Raw genomic sequence first — 13,593 nt, forward strand, 5'->3', positions numbered from 1 at the left:
CTGCTCATGTGTGATAGCGCTTGATAGATTTTTTTTTCGTACGACCGTCATACCACCGCATAGAAAATCGGTCGTTTCGTATGCGAAACGACAAAATTTTTCACTGTTCAACAGGATTTTTTAGTTCACAATATCGTTACCGGTTAAAACATCCTGCTCATCAACGAAGAGAAAATCATTCGATCAGTGGTTCCGCAAAATATTTCGGACAATTTTCTTTGTGTTTTAGGATGAAGAAGGTGGTGCAGTCAGAACTGCCTGAGATTTGAGTGGACTCTGTTGACCTAAATCTCTACCCAGGATTTCCTTCCTGATGCTGTCATTTGAGCAAGTTTCACTGCTAGATTTTTATTGTATTATTTTACTAAGCTAAACAGGGAAAAGTGAACTTCCTGTATGCAAGCAAGCAAAGCCTGAAACTAGCGTTTGTCCCAGACCTGCCTTTGTATGTTTGCATCTTTTTCTGTCTGCTTATATAGTATATGTGGAGAAAAACAAAGCAGTGTAACATAAAAAGAAAAAAAATGAAATTGAATACTGTAAGTGTGTGTGTTACTCAAATGCAGTTAAAGGAATATAGCATTTCGAGATGGTTGTTTACGATGCTGGGAGTTAGGGAGATAAAGCAAGCAAATGATCAAAATGAAGTCAGCTCTCTAATACTGTATCTGTTTTAAATGACAGGTGCTTTGTTGTGCCTGGACATACCTCTTTATTGTTTCCAAATTGTTTCCCTTTGTAATCCTGGCCCATTCTGCTCTCTACAAACAAAAGACCTAAAGTATAACTAAGAGCAAGGCTTTTTTTAGTTTTAGAGTGGAGAGGGATTAGATAGAACAGTCAGTTTTTATTGCTCTTTGTGTCACCTGTTAGGGAAATTCACCCTCTCTATTTGTCCTATTTACATCATTAACGAAAGTGAAAGTAAAAGAAACCCCGAGTGTTTGGGTTGTCCCCAGAGAAATAATAGAAGGGAAATCTTCCAATGGGGACACTAGTCCTGGGGACCTAGGGGCCCCCAAAGAATTCCCTTTCATTGTTAGCGATTTTCTCTCACTTCCTGTTTTGGCTATGGGACCGTAAGTGAAGGTAAATCTCCCCACAGGTAAGAAGATGGCAAAAAAAACAAAAAAAAACAAACTGACAGGAGTTATAACCCTCTCTTACTCCATCGAATATGAAAAAGGTTTGCCTGTAGTTCTACTTTATAGGCATTTTCTAATTTTGAAGTGTGTGTGCGTGTGTGTGCGCGCACGCCATCTGTCTCCCATTGGGAAGATTTACTTTCACTTCCTGTCCCATAGCCAAAACAGGAAGTAAGAGGAAATCAAGGGAATCTTATGGGCCCCCTCCCCAAGTGTCTCCATTGAAAAATTTGTCATTTACTGCTTTTTTTAGGGACTACATCATTAAAAGTTAAAGAAAATCCCAAATTTTGGGTTTTTCTTTAACTTTTAGTGATGTAAACAGGGCAAATGGAGAGGGTGAATTTCCATAACGGACAGAGGTAGCAATGCAAATAACAAATATTCTAAGCCATCTCCACTCTGTCCAAACTTTTAAAAAAAAAAAAAAAGGTTTTGCCTTAAGCTACACTTTAATTTGGTTCCATATTCATAGCAGAGGCATGGCTCCTTCTGTGCAGCTATCTAATGGACAAAGAAGTACTCCCCAGGGTGATGCAGCATTGGAGTGGAAGTTTTATTCACATAAGAATATAAGTACAAAGGGTCACTGCTTCCTTGATGTGCTTCACACTGAAAAGTGTTTAATCCGCGGTGCTCTTCCGCTATCCAGTGTGTTGCTTCACTGGCCATTAGAGAGGCTTCATAGTGGAAGAATATTGGGTGGTTATCCCAGACTTTGAAGTTGGAGCTAAATCAAGGTCTCTGCAGTGTTGCCTGGTTCAAGGGGACCCTGTGCTGCACTGAAGACTATTTCCAAAACATAAGAAGCAGATAATTGCTTGCAGGTAGATGCTGGTGTAAGGTGACTTTATTTTAAATACAGGCTTATTTACCAGCTGGGGTTTTTAATTTTTTTTGTGTGTGTATTTCGTATATTGATAATTGGGTCTTTTTTTGGGGGGGAGGGGACACTAATGGTTGCCATTAATGTTGGTTGGCACATGAAAAGTTTTGACTTTTAACTATAACATAAACTAAGCTTATTGGTTTCATTTAGGTATTTGTACAGCTACCACACCTTTTGTACTCCTGGGTGATGTCCTTGACTGTCTTCCTCTGGACCACTGCGATAGAATCTTCACGTTTGTTGAGAAAAATGTTGGAACATGGAAATCCGTAAGTAAAAGTGCTTTAAGGTGCACCTTGACCCTGTCTAGGAATAAAAAAAAAAAAGCTGATAATCACAATAATGATGAATTCTTCCGTATTAGAATCCTTAAAGTAAAACCAAAAGGCAAAACTTTTTTTTTTTTGGATAGAGTAAGGGAGGGTTATAACCCCTGTCAGGTTTTTTTTTTCCGCCATTTGTGTCCCATTGCAGAGATTTCACTTCTTGTCCCATAGCCAAACAGAAAGTGAGATCCAATCCCTGCAAATGAAGGGAATTCCTTCACTTTCAATGATAATGGTAAACATGACAAATAGAGAGGGTGAATCTCTAACAGGATCAAACAGCAGTAAATATTGACAGGTGTTCTAATCCATCTACACTCTTGCCAAAACTGCAAAAAAGTTTTGCCTTTTAGTTTTAATTTAATGATATCTTATTTGACCATCCATGTTAGTAAATCTGTTTTGCTGCAGTAGACGTATTGTAGTCTTGGCTATAAATGCAGTACTGCACACGTGATTCAGTGAGGTTGTCGCTAAATATAGCTCAAGACTCATGATAAATGATAATCCATTTTCTAGATAAGAACTATTATTTTGCATTAGTTTTATTTTTTTTTATTTGTGTATCTTTATCATTGCCACATATATTTGGTATTATATGCTTGAATACCAGATCTGCATGAACTTTCTCCTCTGATTTCAGATTACATTTTATTCAGCTGGCAAAAACTACTTGCTACGGATGTGTAATGGTAAGATCCTCAAATTTAACTAGTTATTTTTTTTCCTTCCATGTTTCTGTTTATCCTGATGTTCATGCTTGATTAGCATTTTATGGACAAAAATGTATTTTGTTAATTCTCTGATAGGTTAAAACAACACTGTGGATTCCCACAGTTATTTTCAGCCGGGTGACTGTAACTTTCAAATATCATTGGATTACTGTAACTGTTTTGAAAAGCCTGTGGTTTGTGTGACTTGAGGTTGTGAAGGAGAAGTTATGACAGCTTTGTACTCTTGTTGCAATGTTTTTGTTTTTTGGGTTTTTTTTTTCAGACCTTTTGAGGAGACTCTCCAAGTCACAGAACACAGTGTTTTGTGGGAGGATTCAGCTATTTCTTGCCCGCCTCTTTCCACTTTCAGAAAAATCTGGTGAGTTTCAGACCCTGAGGAAGTGCCAGGTATTTAATAATCAAAGTTGGCTTTATAAATGTTTTTGTTTGTAATTGGCTGAGAGGTGGTACATGGCTGCTGGCATTGTAGATAGGATGTCTTGGGCATAGGGACCTATGCTTACAGAACATAACAAGTTAATGGTCCTTTCACATGGTTGTGTCTGTGAAAAGATCCCCTGCTGAATCAGAGGAACCCTCGTTGAGTCAGTGGAGAACAGGACATGTCACTTTTGTGACATCTGTGGCTGTTCAGTTTTTTTGTTTTTTTTTTATTAACAAGACCCATGCAAACCTGTGTTGGATCTATGGGTGACTGAATGAAAATAGACTTTGAGCCATGTACATCAGGCTACCTATGAACCATCACGTTTTTGTTTAGAAAGTGGAAAAAACCTAAACATTCTGCATTTTTTTTTCCCCAACCTGGATGGACTTGTAGCTAAGCAGAAGTAAACGGACGCACATCTGTCAGTTTTCAGCCTGAAACACTGATTGGACCTGATTGGAATGCCCATGTGAAAGAACCCTAAAGCAAATGTACAATAATCACTGTATCCATATTCTTTGAATATGAAGAATAGCATTATTGTTTGAAGTGTTGACATGAATATACTCATCATCTTGCAGGTTTTTTCCCACTCTTTTTCTCTACTGGTAAGAAAAGGCTTTGTTCCTGTTTAAAACAAGCCTCTTATCATATTTAAATGTCTAAAAAAAAAAAAAAAATATGAATACACAAATTTGTAATACAGGGTTTTTAGATTCATGGAAAATGTCAGTTACATAATTTGTACTGAATAGGACCCTAATTCACTGTGCTCCATCTGGATAAAATTCTAGTTATGTCTGCAATGTATCAGTCATTGACAACATTTTCCTGTCCCAATTTCCAATCTAAAAACCCTGTATTATCAAACTCAAACCTGTAAAACTTCTGCTCTCAGCCAGTATCATTGTGAAAATACTTTGATAAATAAGACTGACAGTTAACATAGTAATTACTTTTTTTATTTGTTTGTAAGGTTTGAATTTGCAGAGCCAGTTTAACCTGGAGAATGTCACCGTGTTCAATGTCAATGAGAGTGAGAGCACTCTGGGACAGAAAGTGAGTGCCGTTAATATAGTTAACACAGTGTTATTCTAACTAACTTAAGCAGAAAAAGTTTTTGTGTATTAAAAAAAGAATTCTTTTCTTTAACAGCAAGTGGAGGATAGGGATGATGGAATGGAAATTGAGGAGGGTGAAATGGGGGATGACGAAGCCCCTAACAGTTCGTAAGTATGGCTGATCCATTTGATCTGCATTGGAGTTGATACAATCTATTACAACCATGTAGGTGTCAAATACAGTTGTACTCTGAGAATTGTTGTATTTGAGTTCTTTCATTTAGTCCCAATTTACACTGTGTTTCTGCTTGTTTCTCAATGTCTGACTACACTCAGCACGCAGAATCCTATTCTTTCTAATCATCCCTTTTGATACTTTTATACTCAATTGCTTTACGTTCAAAGTACATGAGCTTTGGCACCTGAAGAATTCCCCTTCTCTTATAGAACTTCTTTTCTCCCCTTGTCCAGCCTAAGAAACAAACTCGTGAAGTTTGGTAAATGTTTAATAAATGTCTGTAATTCACCTGAAAAAGTCTGTTGCTACCTGATAACTCCCCTTCCAGGAATTCTCCAGGATGGTCATATGAGAGATAGGCTCCACCTCCTACAGGAAACACGAGCACAGACAGGTTTAAAAGGCTGCCCCCTCAGTTATACAAAGATTGATCAGACAGCAGCAAAACAGATATCACAAAATTTATCACAAGCACAAGTCAGGGCATGAATCCACCTGCCTGGAAGATTCCTGGAAAGGGTGTTATTGGGTAATAACTCAGACTTTCCCAAATCATCCTCCAGGATGGTCACATGAGACCCCAACAATGCATATCTAAGATGGGACTACCGCTTGAAGAACTTTGCACCCGAAGGCTAGATCTTGGGCGGAGAACAGATTGTTCCTGTAGTGCCTCACAAACGCAGAATCTCTTGTCCAAGTGGCTGCTTTGCAGATCTGCTCGATGGAAGCCCCAGCCCTCTCAGCCCATAAAGTAGCGACTGCTCCAGTGGAGTATGCCTTAATGGCTGAAGGACAAGTAATATTTTGTGAGGTGTAGGCCATAGCAATAGTCATTTTAATCCATCTGGCTATGGAATTCTTTTGAGGCAGGATTTCTTTTGTGTACCTCTCCAAATACAACAAAGAGAGCTGGGGATGTTCTAAAAGAATTGGTGGCTTCCATATATTGGACACAACTTCTGACATCTAGTGAGGCAAAATCTCTCTCTCACTCCTTGATTGGTTGGATTTTGACAGAAGGATGGCAGCACCGCTTCTTGAGTTGTATGGAATGCTGATGCCACCTCAGGTAAAAATAGGGGATCCATTTTTTTGAGTATGAGCCTGTCTGGAAAAACTATTAGAAAAGGCTCCTTAATGGATAAGGCCTGCAACTCGCTGACTCTCCTAGCCGAAATGATGGCCACTAAGAATGCTACTTTGAGCATTGTTTCAATTATATCTTTTCCAAAGGCTCAAAGTGATCTCTGGTCAAGACTTCAACTACCGACAGGTCCCAAGGTGCCACCTTGACTGATTTGCACGGGCGATTTCTTGAAATAGCCTTAAAGAACTTTTTATCCATAGCATTTTCGCTCAATGGAAAGTTAAAAACAGCCAGTGCTGCAGAATGGACTTTGAGGGTGCTCACAAAGTCCTGCCTCTTTCTTCCCATAAAAAATCTAGTACAGTAGCCGGCAGTCTGGGATTTTTGTTATCTGTAGTTATCAACGCCAAATAAAGTATTTCTTCCAAATGTTAGTGTAAATTTTCCTTGTTACCAGTTTTTTACTGTTTAGCAGGGTATCAACTACCCAAGTAGAGAAACACTTGTTCAGTAAAATTTACCATTCAGGATCCAAGCAGCCAATTTCAGAGTGTTCGGATGTGGATGGAAAATGCCCAACTGTGTCAATAAGTCCTCCCTTGCTGGAAGAATCCAGGGAGGCTCTTGTGCCATGTTCTCCCATGCAGAAAACCAGGCTCTTTTTGGCCAAAGGGGGTCTATGAGCATCGCATTGCTTTCTCCATGTGTATCGTTCTGAGTACCCTTAGAATCAGTGGGATGGGTGGAAAGGCATAGCCCAGATTGAATTTCCATGGAAACCCCAACAAGTCTATCCCTGAAGTCTCTGGTTCTTTCCTTCAGAGTAAAAAAAAACCTTTCTGCTTTTTTTATTGTTTCAGGTGAGCACTCCACCCTGATGCACTTGCGTCTGTGGTTATGTGGGACTGGAGTCATCCATATCCTTCTTTCAAACAGCTTGACTTTCAGTGTCCACCATCGTATAGAGAGTCCTTGACAGTCAGTGGAATGCCAATGGGTTCTTCTACTGACTCTATATGCCCATCCCAGTGATTCAGTAGATGGGCCTGGAGAGGTCTCATATGGAGCTGTGCCCATTGTATCGTGGGGATAGAGGCTGATGTTAGACCCAGAAGCAACATTACCATTCGTTTTGAGACTAACTGCACCTCTGCCACCTGACCTATGGTCTTTAGCAATTTGGTGACCACCTTTGCTGGTAAAAAAAAATTCTCTGAAGAGCTGTGCAAAGGGCATAGATTTGCTTTTTTGCAATTTGTTTCCATCCCAAGGATTCCAGAAATTATCTTGTAATCCCTAAATTGTCCAGGACTTCTTCTTCTTTTGTTCTGCCAAATATGAGGAAACCTAAGTATGGGATTATCCAAACTCCTTTCACTCTCAATTCCTGCGGTACTTCTGCCATTGTCTTGTTGAATATGCGAGGGGCTGACACCAGACCAGTCATTTGTGACAGAGGAGCTTATTGCTATCCGAGGGAATTTTTATCCCACGGGTGCGGCAACATTTCTTTTTCTTTGGTTTGTCCGTGGGGTCAGAGACTTCTGGTGGTGTAGGCTGTCAAAAAAAGGAGAAAGGACAGGGTGTAAGGCCTCAGGCGGATGCCGAACATTGCCCCAAACCAAGATGGCCATGACCAGCACTTGATGTAATTTCTGCCTTCGTTGCCCATCTTGGTTTGCCGACCACTGGAGGAGGAAGCCAGCGGTTTACTGCGGAGGACAGACTCCAGGACCTTCCGGTCTGTCCATGTGAGGCGGCAAAGGAGATGCGGTGGGACAGCGCACCATAGACCGGACCTAACGGCTGGCACGCAGGTTAGTCCTCTCCATGCCTTCCAAACATCCCCACCTGCAGTACAGGATGAGGCCATTGCCTCAGTAGATAACTATAGCTTGAAAACAGAAAGAAACCTTGGAGAACCCTCCACAGCTCCCCTCTGTGTCCTTTCCACCCCATACCCCTGCAACAGACCCCCTAGTGTGTCCTCCACAGGGAGGGATGGGAGGTATTCCGGGACCCTATAAAAAAAAAAAAAACTGCGGATGCTGTGCTGACGTATGCAGCCTTTTAAACCTGTTTGTGCTTGTGTTTCCTGTGGGAGGTGAAAATTCTCTCTCATGTGACCATCCTGGAGGATGACTTCTGAAAAATGTCTTTAAAGTCACCAGAAATTATGCCCTGCTCAGGAGTGAATGCAGGCTTTAGTCGTCCAGTGAATATGAAGGACGGTGGGGCTTTTTATTCCACAGAGAAGTGTTCTGATTGGATATTTTCTTGGGAAATCAATCAGTTTGATTTTATAGGAATGAGCATGCAGTGTTCTATATAACATACTTTCATTTTTTATAGGTCAATTCCCATAGACTACAACCTATATAGAAAGTTTTGGTCGCTGCAGGACTTTTTCAGGAATCCAGTACAGTGCTATGACAAGAGCTTCTGGAAGACATTTCTTAAGGTATACTTCTCTTATAGGTGATATATAGAGTGTTTGCACATGGCTTCAATATTTTATAAACTAAGCTTTTTTTATTTGATTTTTATTACTTTTCAGGCAGCTAAATGTCAAATTATGAAAATTCATATTTAATTTTTTCAATGTTCAGCCAGCAGACGGGGTTCTACAGTATGCTGATTACAAAACTTCTGTAGTTCTTTACTTAAGCTGCGAAATTTGGGCTTTAAGCCACAGTGCTAATCCCAGTGGAAGGAATTCCTGCGGCTTGGATTGACAGCTGCATGCAAGTCCATACGATGTAATGGCAGGCTGTCAGCGGCTGCAGCTATACATGGCTGTTTGCAAAACCAGCGATCACCTATGTGAGTTTGTCTGTACCTACAGTGAAGGAAATAAGTATTTGGTCCCCTGCTGATTTTGAATATTTGCCCACTCACAAAGAAATGATCAGTCTAAAAATCGAATGGTAGGTGTATTGTAACACTGAGAGACAGAATAGCAACCAAAAATTCAAAAGACATGCATGTCTAACAAATGATGCACTGATTTGCATGTTCATGAGGGAAATAGGTATTTGACAAAAAAAAAAACATGACTTAGTACTTGGTGGCAAATCCCTTGTTGGCAATCACACAGGTCAGATGTTTCCCGTAGTTGGCCACCAGGTTTGCACACATCTCAGAAGGGATTTTGGCCCACTCCTCTTGGCAGATCCTCTCCAAGTCATTAAGGTTTGGTGGCTGACTTTTGGCAACTCGAACTTTCAGCTCCCTCCACAGATTTTCAATCGGATTAAGGTCTGGAGACTGGCTAGGCCACTCCAGGACCTTAATGTGCTTCTTCTTGAACCACTCTTTTGTTGCCTTGGCCGTGTGTTTTGGGTTATTGTCATGCTGGAACACCCATCCACGACCCATTGTCAATGCCCTGGCTGAGTGAAGAAGGTTCTCACCCAAGATTTGATGGTACATTGCCCCCTCCATCGTCCCTTTGATGTGGTGCAGTTGTCCTGTCCCCTTAGCAGAAAAACACACCCAAAGCTAAATGTTTCCACCACCATGTTTGACAGTTGGGATGGTGTTCTTGGGGTCATAGGCAGCATTCCTCCTCCTCCAAACACGGCGAGTTGATGCCAGACAGCTAGATTTTGGTCTCATCTGACCACAACACTTTCAACCAGTCCTCCTCTGCATCATTCAGATGTTCAGTGGCAAACTTCAGATGGGTCTGGACATGTGCTTTCTTGAGCAGAGGGACCTTGCAGGCACTGCAGGATTTCAATCCTTGTCGGCGTAGTGTGTTACCAATTGTTTTCTTGGTGACTGTGGTCCCAGCTGCGTGGAGATCATTGACAAGATCCTCACGTGTAGTTCCGGGATGATTCCTCACTGTTCTCATGATCATTGACACTCCACGAGGTGAGATCTTGCATGGTGCACCAGACCTAGGGAGACTGACAGTTGTTTCGTGTTTCTTTCATTTGCGAATGATTGCACCAACTGTTGTCATCTTATAACCAAGCTGTTTGGCAATATTTTTGTAGCCCAGTCCAGCCTTGTGTAGGTCTACAATCTTGTCCCTGACATCCTTGGACAGCTCTTTGGTCTTTGCCATGTTGGAGAGTTTAAAATCTGATTGATTGCTCCTGTGGACAGGTGTCTTTTGTACAGGTAACAAAATGAGATTAGCAGCACTCCCTTTTAAGAGACTGCTTCTAATCTCAGCTTGTTACCTGTATGAAAGACACCTGGTAGCCAGAAATCCTGCTGAATGATAGGGGATCAAATACTTATTTCCCTCATGAACATGCAAATCAGTGCATCATTTGTTGGACATGAATTTCTTTTGAATTTATTGTTGCTATTCTGTCTCTGTATTACAATACACCTACCATTCGATTTTTAGACTGATTATTTCTTTGTGAGTGGGCAAACATTTAAAATCAGCAGGGGATCAAATACTTATTTCCTTCACTGTACATAAACTGCACAAGTGGTTGCTGGTTGTGAAAACAGGCTTGAATAGCTGCAGCCACTGGAAGTCTGTCACTACAGTGTATGGGCACAGCGGCCACTTCTAATTTGTAGATTCCTGTCCCTGGGATTTGCACCATGGCTAAACGCCTGTGCAAATGGTGCATTACATTTTGTAAAGTTAAATTTAATCCCATTCTGTTCGGGTCTATGTAGAATCCAAGCACAGCTGGATGAGTCAGAGGAGGGACACAACCCCTCTAATTTTTTTTGTTCACACAGTTTTGTAATTACAGAGAGGAACAGTCCAAAAAATAGAAGCTGCTGCATGGCTGTTCTGCTTAAAGTTCATACAATTTCTACAAATGCAGCGCTATAGAGGCATCCCGTGTTAACGTGCTAAATGTCAATTTTTGGGTTGTAAATTTTTTTAAATTAAAAAAAAATATGATGAAAAACATTTTTTTGAATTTTTTCTTTCAATTCAGTCTAAAAGAGGTTTGTTTTTTGGATTTTTATTTTTTCAAAAACAAAAATGTACAAAATATCATATTTTCTCGCCTATACAGTTTAAAGTAATGTTGACTTTATGGTAATTTTTATTCCATATACTATCGGCATTTTCCATTAAATGACCAAAGGCTGCTGTGTTGTATGCTTTTTTTTTTTTTAATGCAAAATGACATACAGTATTTCATTATCTTTGCTTATATAAGAATCTCTCTCCCCCCCTGTCTAGTATTCCGAGGAAGTTATTGCAGTATTTAAGAGTTACAAGCTGGATGATACTCAGGCATCACGAAAAAAAATTGAGGAGCTGAAATCTGGAGGTGAACATGTATACTTCGCTAAGTTCCTGACAAGTGAAAAGGTAATATAAATTTTATAAGCTGTGTGCTCACTGAAAGGCTCTTAGGTGATTGGATCAAACAGCTGGCATTCAGTTTAATTCTATTTCAATATGTTTTTATTGAAGTTTTTCAATAACAAAGTAATGTAATAATAATGAAGTTCAGTTCAATAAAAATTGCAGTCATACAATACAGTATTGGAACGGGTGTACCCCACCATTAGGCTGGGGACAACTTAGGAATAAGGCAATAGGATCAGAGGTAGATATGGATATATACTGAACTTTGGTGAGGTGTAGGAAATGGTAGAGGGGTGTTAAACGGGGGGGACAGGAAGAGGATAGGGAGAGGAGGAGGAAATTGTAATGGGGTGGAGAGAGGAATACCAGTCTAAAATTGATGGGTAGTTCAATTGTTTGTACGAAATCAGGCTTGTACTGAGCAATTGGGATGTTGTAACCAGCTAGTCCATTGGGAATTGAATTTGTATTGGGTGGAGTTGTTGAGGGCCGATCTTTTTTTCCATTTCGCATTGGAAATTAAGATCTGTAATTAGTGATTTGAGAGAAGGGGCAGTTGTGGTGTTCCATAATCTGGTTAGAGTGATTTTTGCTGCGAAAAGTATGTGGACAATGATGGTGTGAGAGGTATAGGGGAATTTTTCAATCCCAACGTGTAAAAGTGCGAGTGAAGGGTTTGGGGTGATCACTGTTCGGGTTATTTCAGAGAGTAGTTGGAAGACACTTTTGCAAAAGGATTTAATTTATTTTGCATGACCATAATATGTGTAGTGTTGAGCCTATGTCTCCGCATTGCCGCCAGCAAGAGGCGGAGTGTTTTGGGTAATACATAGCAAGTTTGACCAGGGTTAAGTACCATTGGTGAAGGATTTTTAAATATGATTCCCAGTGCGAGCTGCAGTGGGATGATTTGTAAGTGGTATTAAATGCTGTGCTCCATGCGTGTGATGTAATTGTTTCTGAATTTTTTCCCAGTTGGATAAAGAGGTAGATTTTAGAGCAAATTGCAGGTTTGTTATGTATTTGTAGAAAGTAGAGATACCTTTACCAGGGTATTGTGGTTTTGTAAAGAAAAGGTAGGCAGTATTAGGTATTTTTGTGGTATGAGGTATACTCTTTGTTCGTATACAGTGGGCAATTCTTAAGTAGGTGAAGTATTCCGTGGAGGGCAAATTGAACGTAGATTGGAGATTTTGAAATGGCTGTAGGGCGTGGTTTTATAGAGGTCTGTTATTTTGTGTATGTTTTGTTTTTCCCATTGAGATAGGTCTATTGAGGGTGTAATATGTCAATTAGGGTAAGAATTTGTTTGGGATCTATGTATTCCATGGTCAGAAGATCGTGCCAGGCTTAAAGGGCGGCTTGGATACATGGATGTTTTAATTGGTAATTGGTTTGTGGCATTGGTGGAATTAGGAGTAAATTTTGGGGTTTAAGTGGATGGAAGGGTAAGGTTTCCATTGTAGACCAAATTTTTTCTCTGGTTTGGTTCCACCAAAAATATATTTGGTCCAGAAGAGTAGCATTATAATAGGATTTTAGATGTGGGAGGCCAGCGCCTCCTTTGGAAGATGGGCGTATTAAGAGATTGGTAGTGCATCTAGGTTTTTTAGAGTGCCATAAAAATCTGGAGAGAATCGATTGTAATTTGGAGAGGAAAGTGTTAGGAACTGGTATGGGGAGCGTGCGAAAGATGTACAGGATTTTTGGTAGGATGTACATTTTCAAGGTCGCAACTCGGCCTAATTTTGAAAGTTCTGAGGTGCGTAGGGTGGCAATTTCTTGGGGTATAGTGTCGAGTAGTGTTTTGTGGTTTGAGGAGAATAGTTGGTCCGTTGTTGCAGTGAGTTTGATTCCTAAATAGGGGATGTTATTTTTTTCCCAGGAGAAGGGGAATTGTTTAGCAAGTAATATTTGGGTTTGGTTTGGTGTGGTGTGTGGATATTTAAGATTGAAGATTTGGGTTCATTGAGTTTATAATAAGAAACTGTTGAGTATTGTTGAAGGTGCGTTCGTATTGTTTTAAGGGATTTGGTTGGGTTGATAATCATCAATATGATGTCGTCTGCAAATAGACTAATTTTGTGTTCAGTGTTAAGGTATTTGATGCCAGTAAATGCCAGGTCATCTCTGAGTTTAGAGGCTAATGGTTCAATGAGCAATGCAAATATGATGGGGGATAGTGGGCAGCCTTGTCTAGTGCCATTGGTGATATCGAAGGGGTCTGATAATATTCCGTCTGTTAATATTCTGGCTGAGGGGAGGGAATATAGTCACAGGATGGCTGTTAGCATCCATCCTGTAATTCCAAATTTCTGTAATGTCAATCGCATAAATATCCAATGTATTCGATCAAATGCTTTTTCTGCATCTAAGGA

The 13,593-nt window shown here is 40.2% G+C and overlaps 1 protein-coding gene across 1 annotated transcript in view; it reads left to right on the top strand.

Moving 5' to 3' along the window:
- THOC1 (THO complex subunit 1) overlaps positions 1-13,593 on the top strand; it is a 52,065-nt gene that overhangs the window by 16,212 nt on the left and 22,260 nt on the right. The window contains exons 5-11 of the mRNA XM_089678301.1: positions 2,185-2,303; positions 3,004-3,052; positions 3,357-3,452; positions 4,498-4,580; positions 4,677-4,750; positions 8,263-8,371; positions 11,084-11,215. Of these exons, the coding sequence (XP_089534427.1) occupies positions 2,185-2,303; positions 3,004-3,052; positions 3,357-3,452; positions 4,498-4,580; positions 4,677-4,750; positions 8,263-8,371; positions 11,084-11,215 (662 nt within the window). The remainder of the gene's footprint in view (positions 1-2,184; positions 2,304-3,003; positions 3,053-3,356; positions 3,453-4,497; positions 4,581-4,676; positions 4,751-8,262; positions 8,372-11,083; positions 11,216-13,593) is intronic.

Source organism: Staurois parvus, unplaced genomic scaffold, assembly GCF_062004578.1.
Source record: "Staurois parvus isolate SC_StPar_1 unplaced genomic scaffold, SC_StPar_1.0 ptg000015l, whole genome shotgun sequence".
Classification (NCBI taxonomy): domain Eukaryota; kingdom Metazoa; phylum Chordata; class Amphibia; order Anura; family Ranidae; genus Staurois; species Staurois parvus.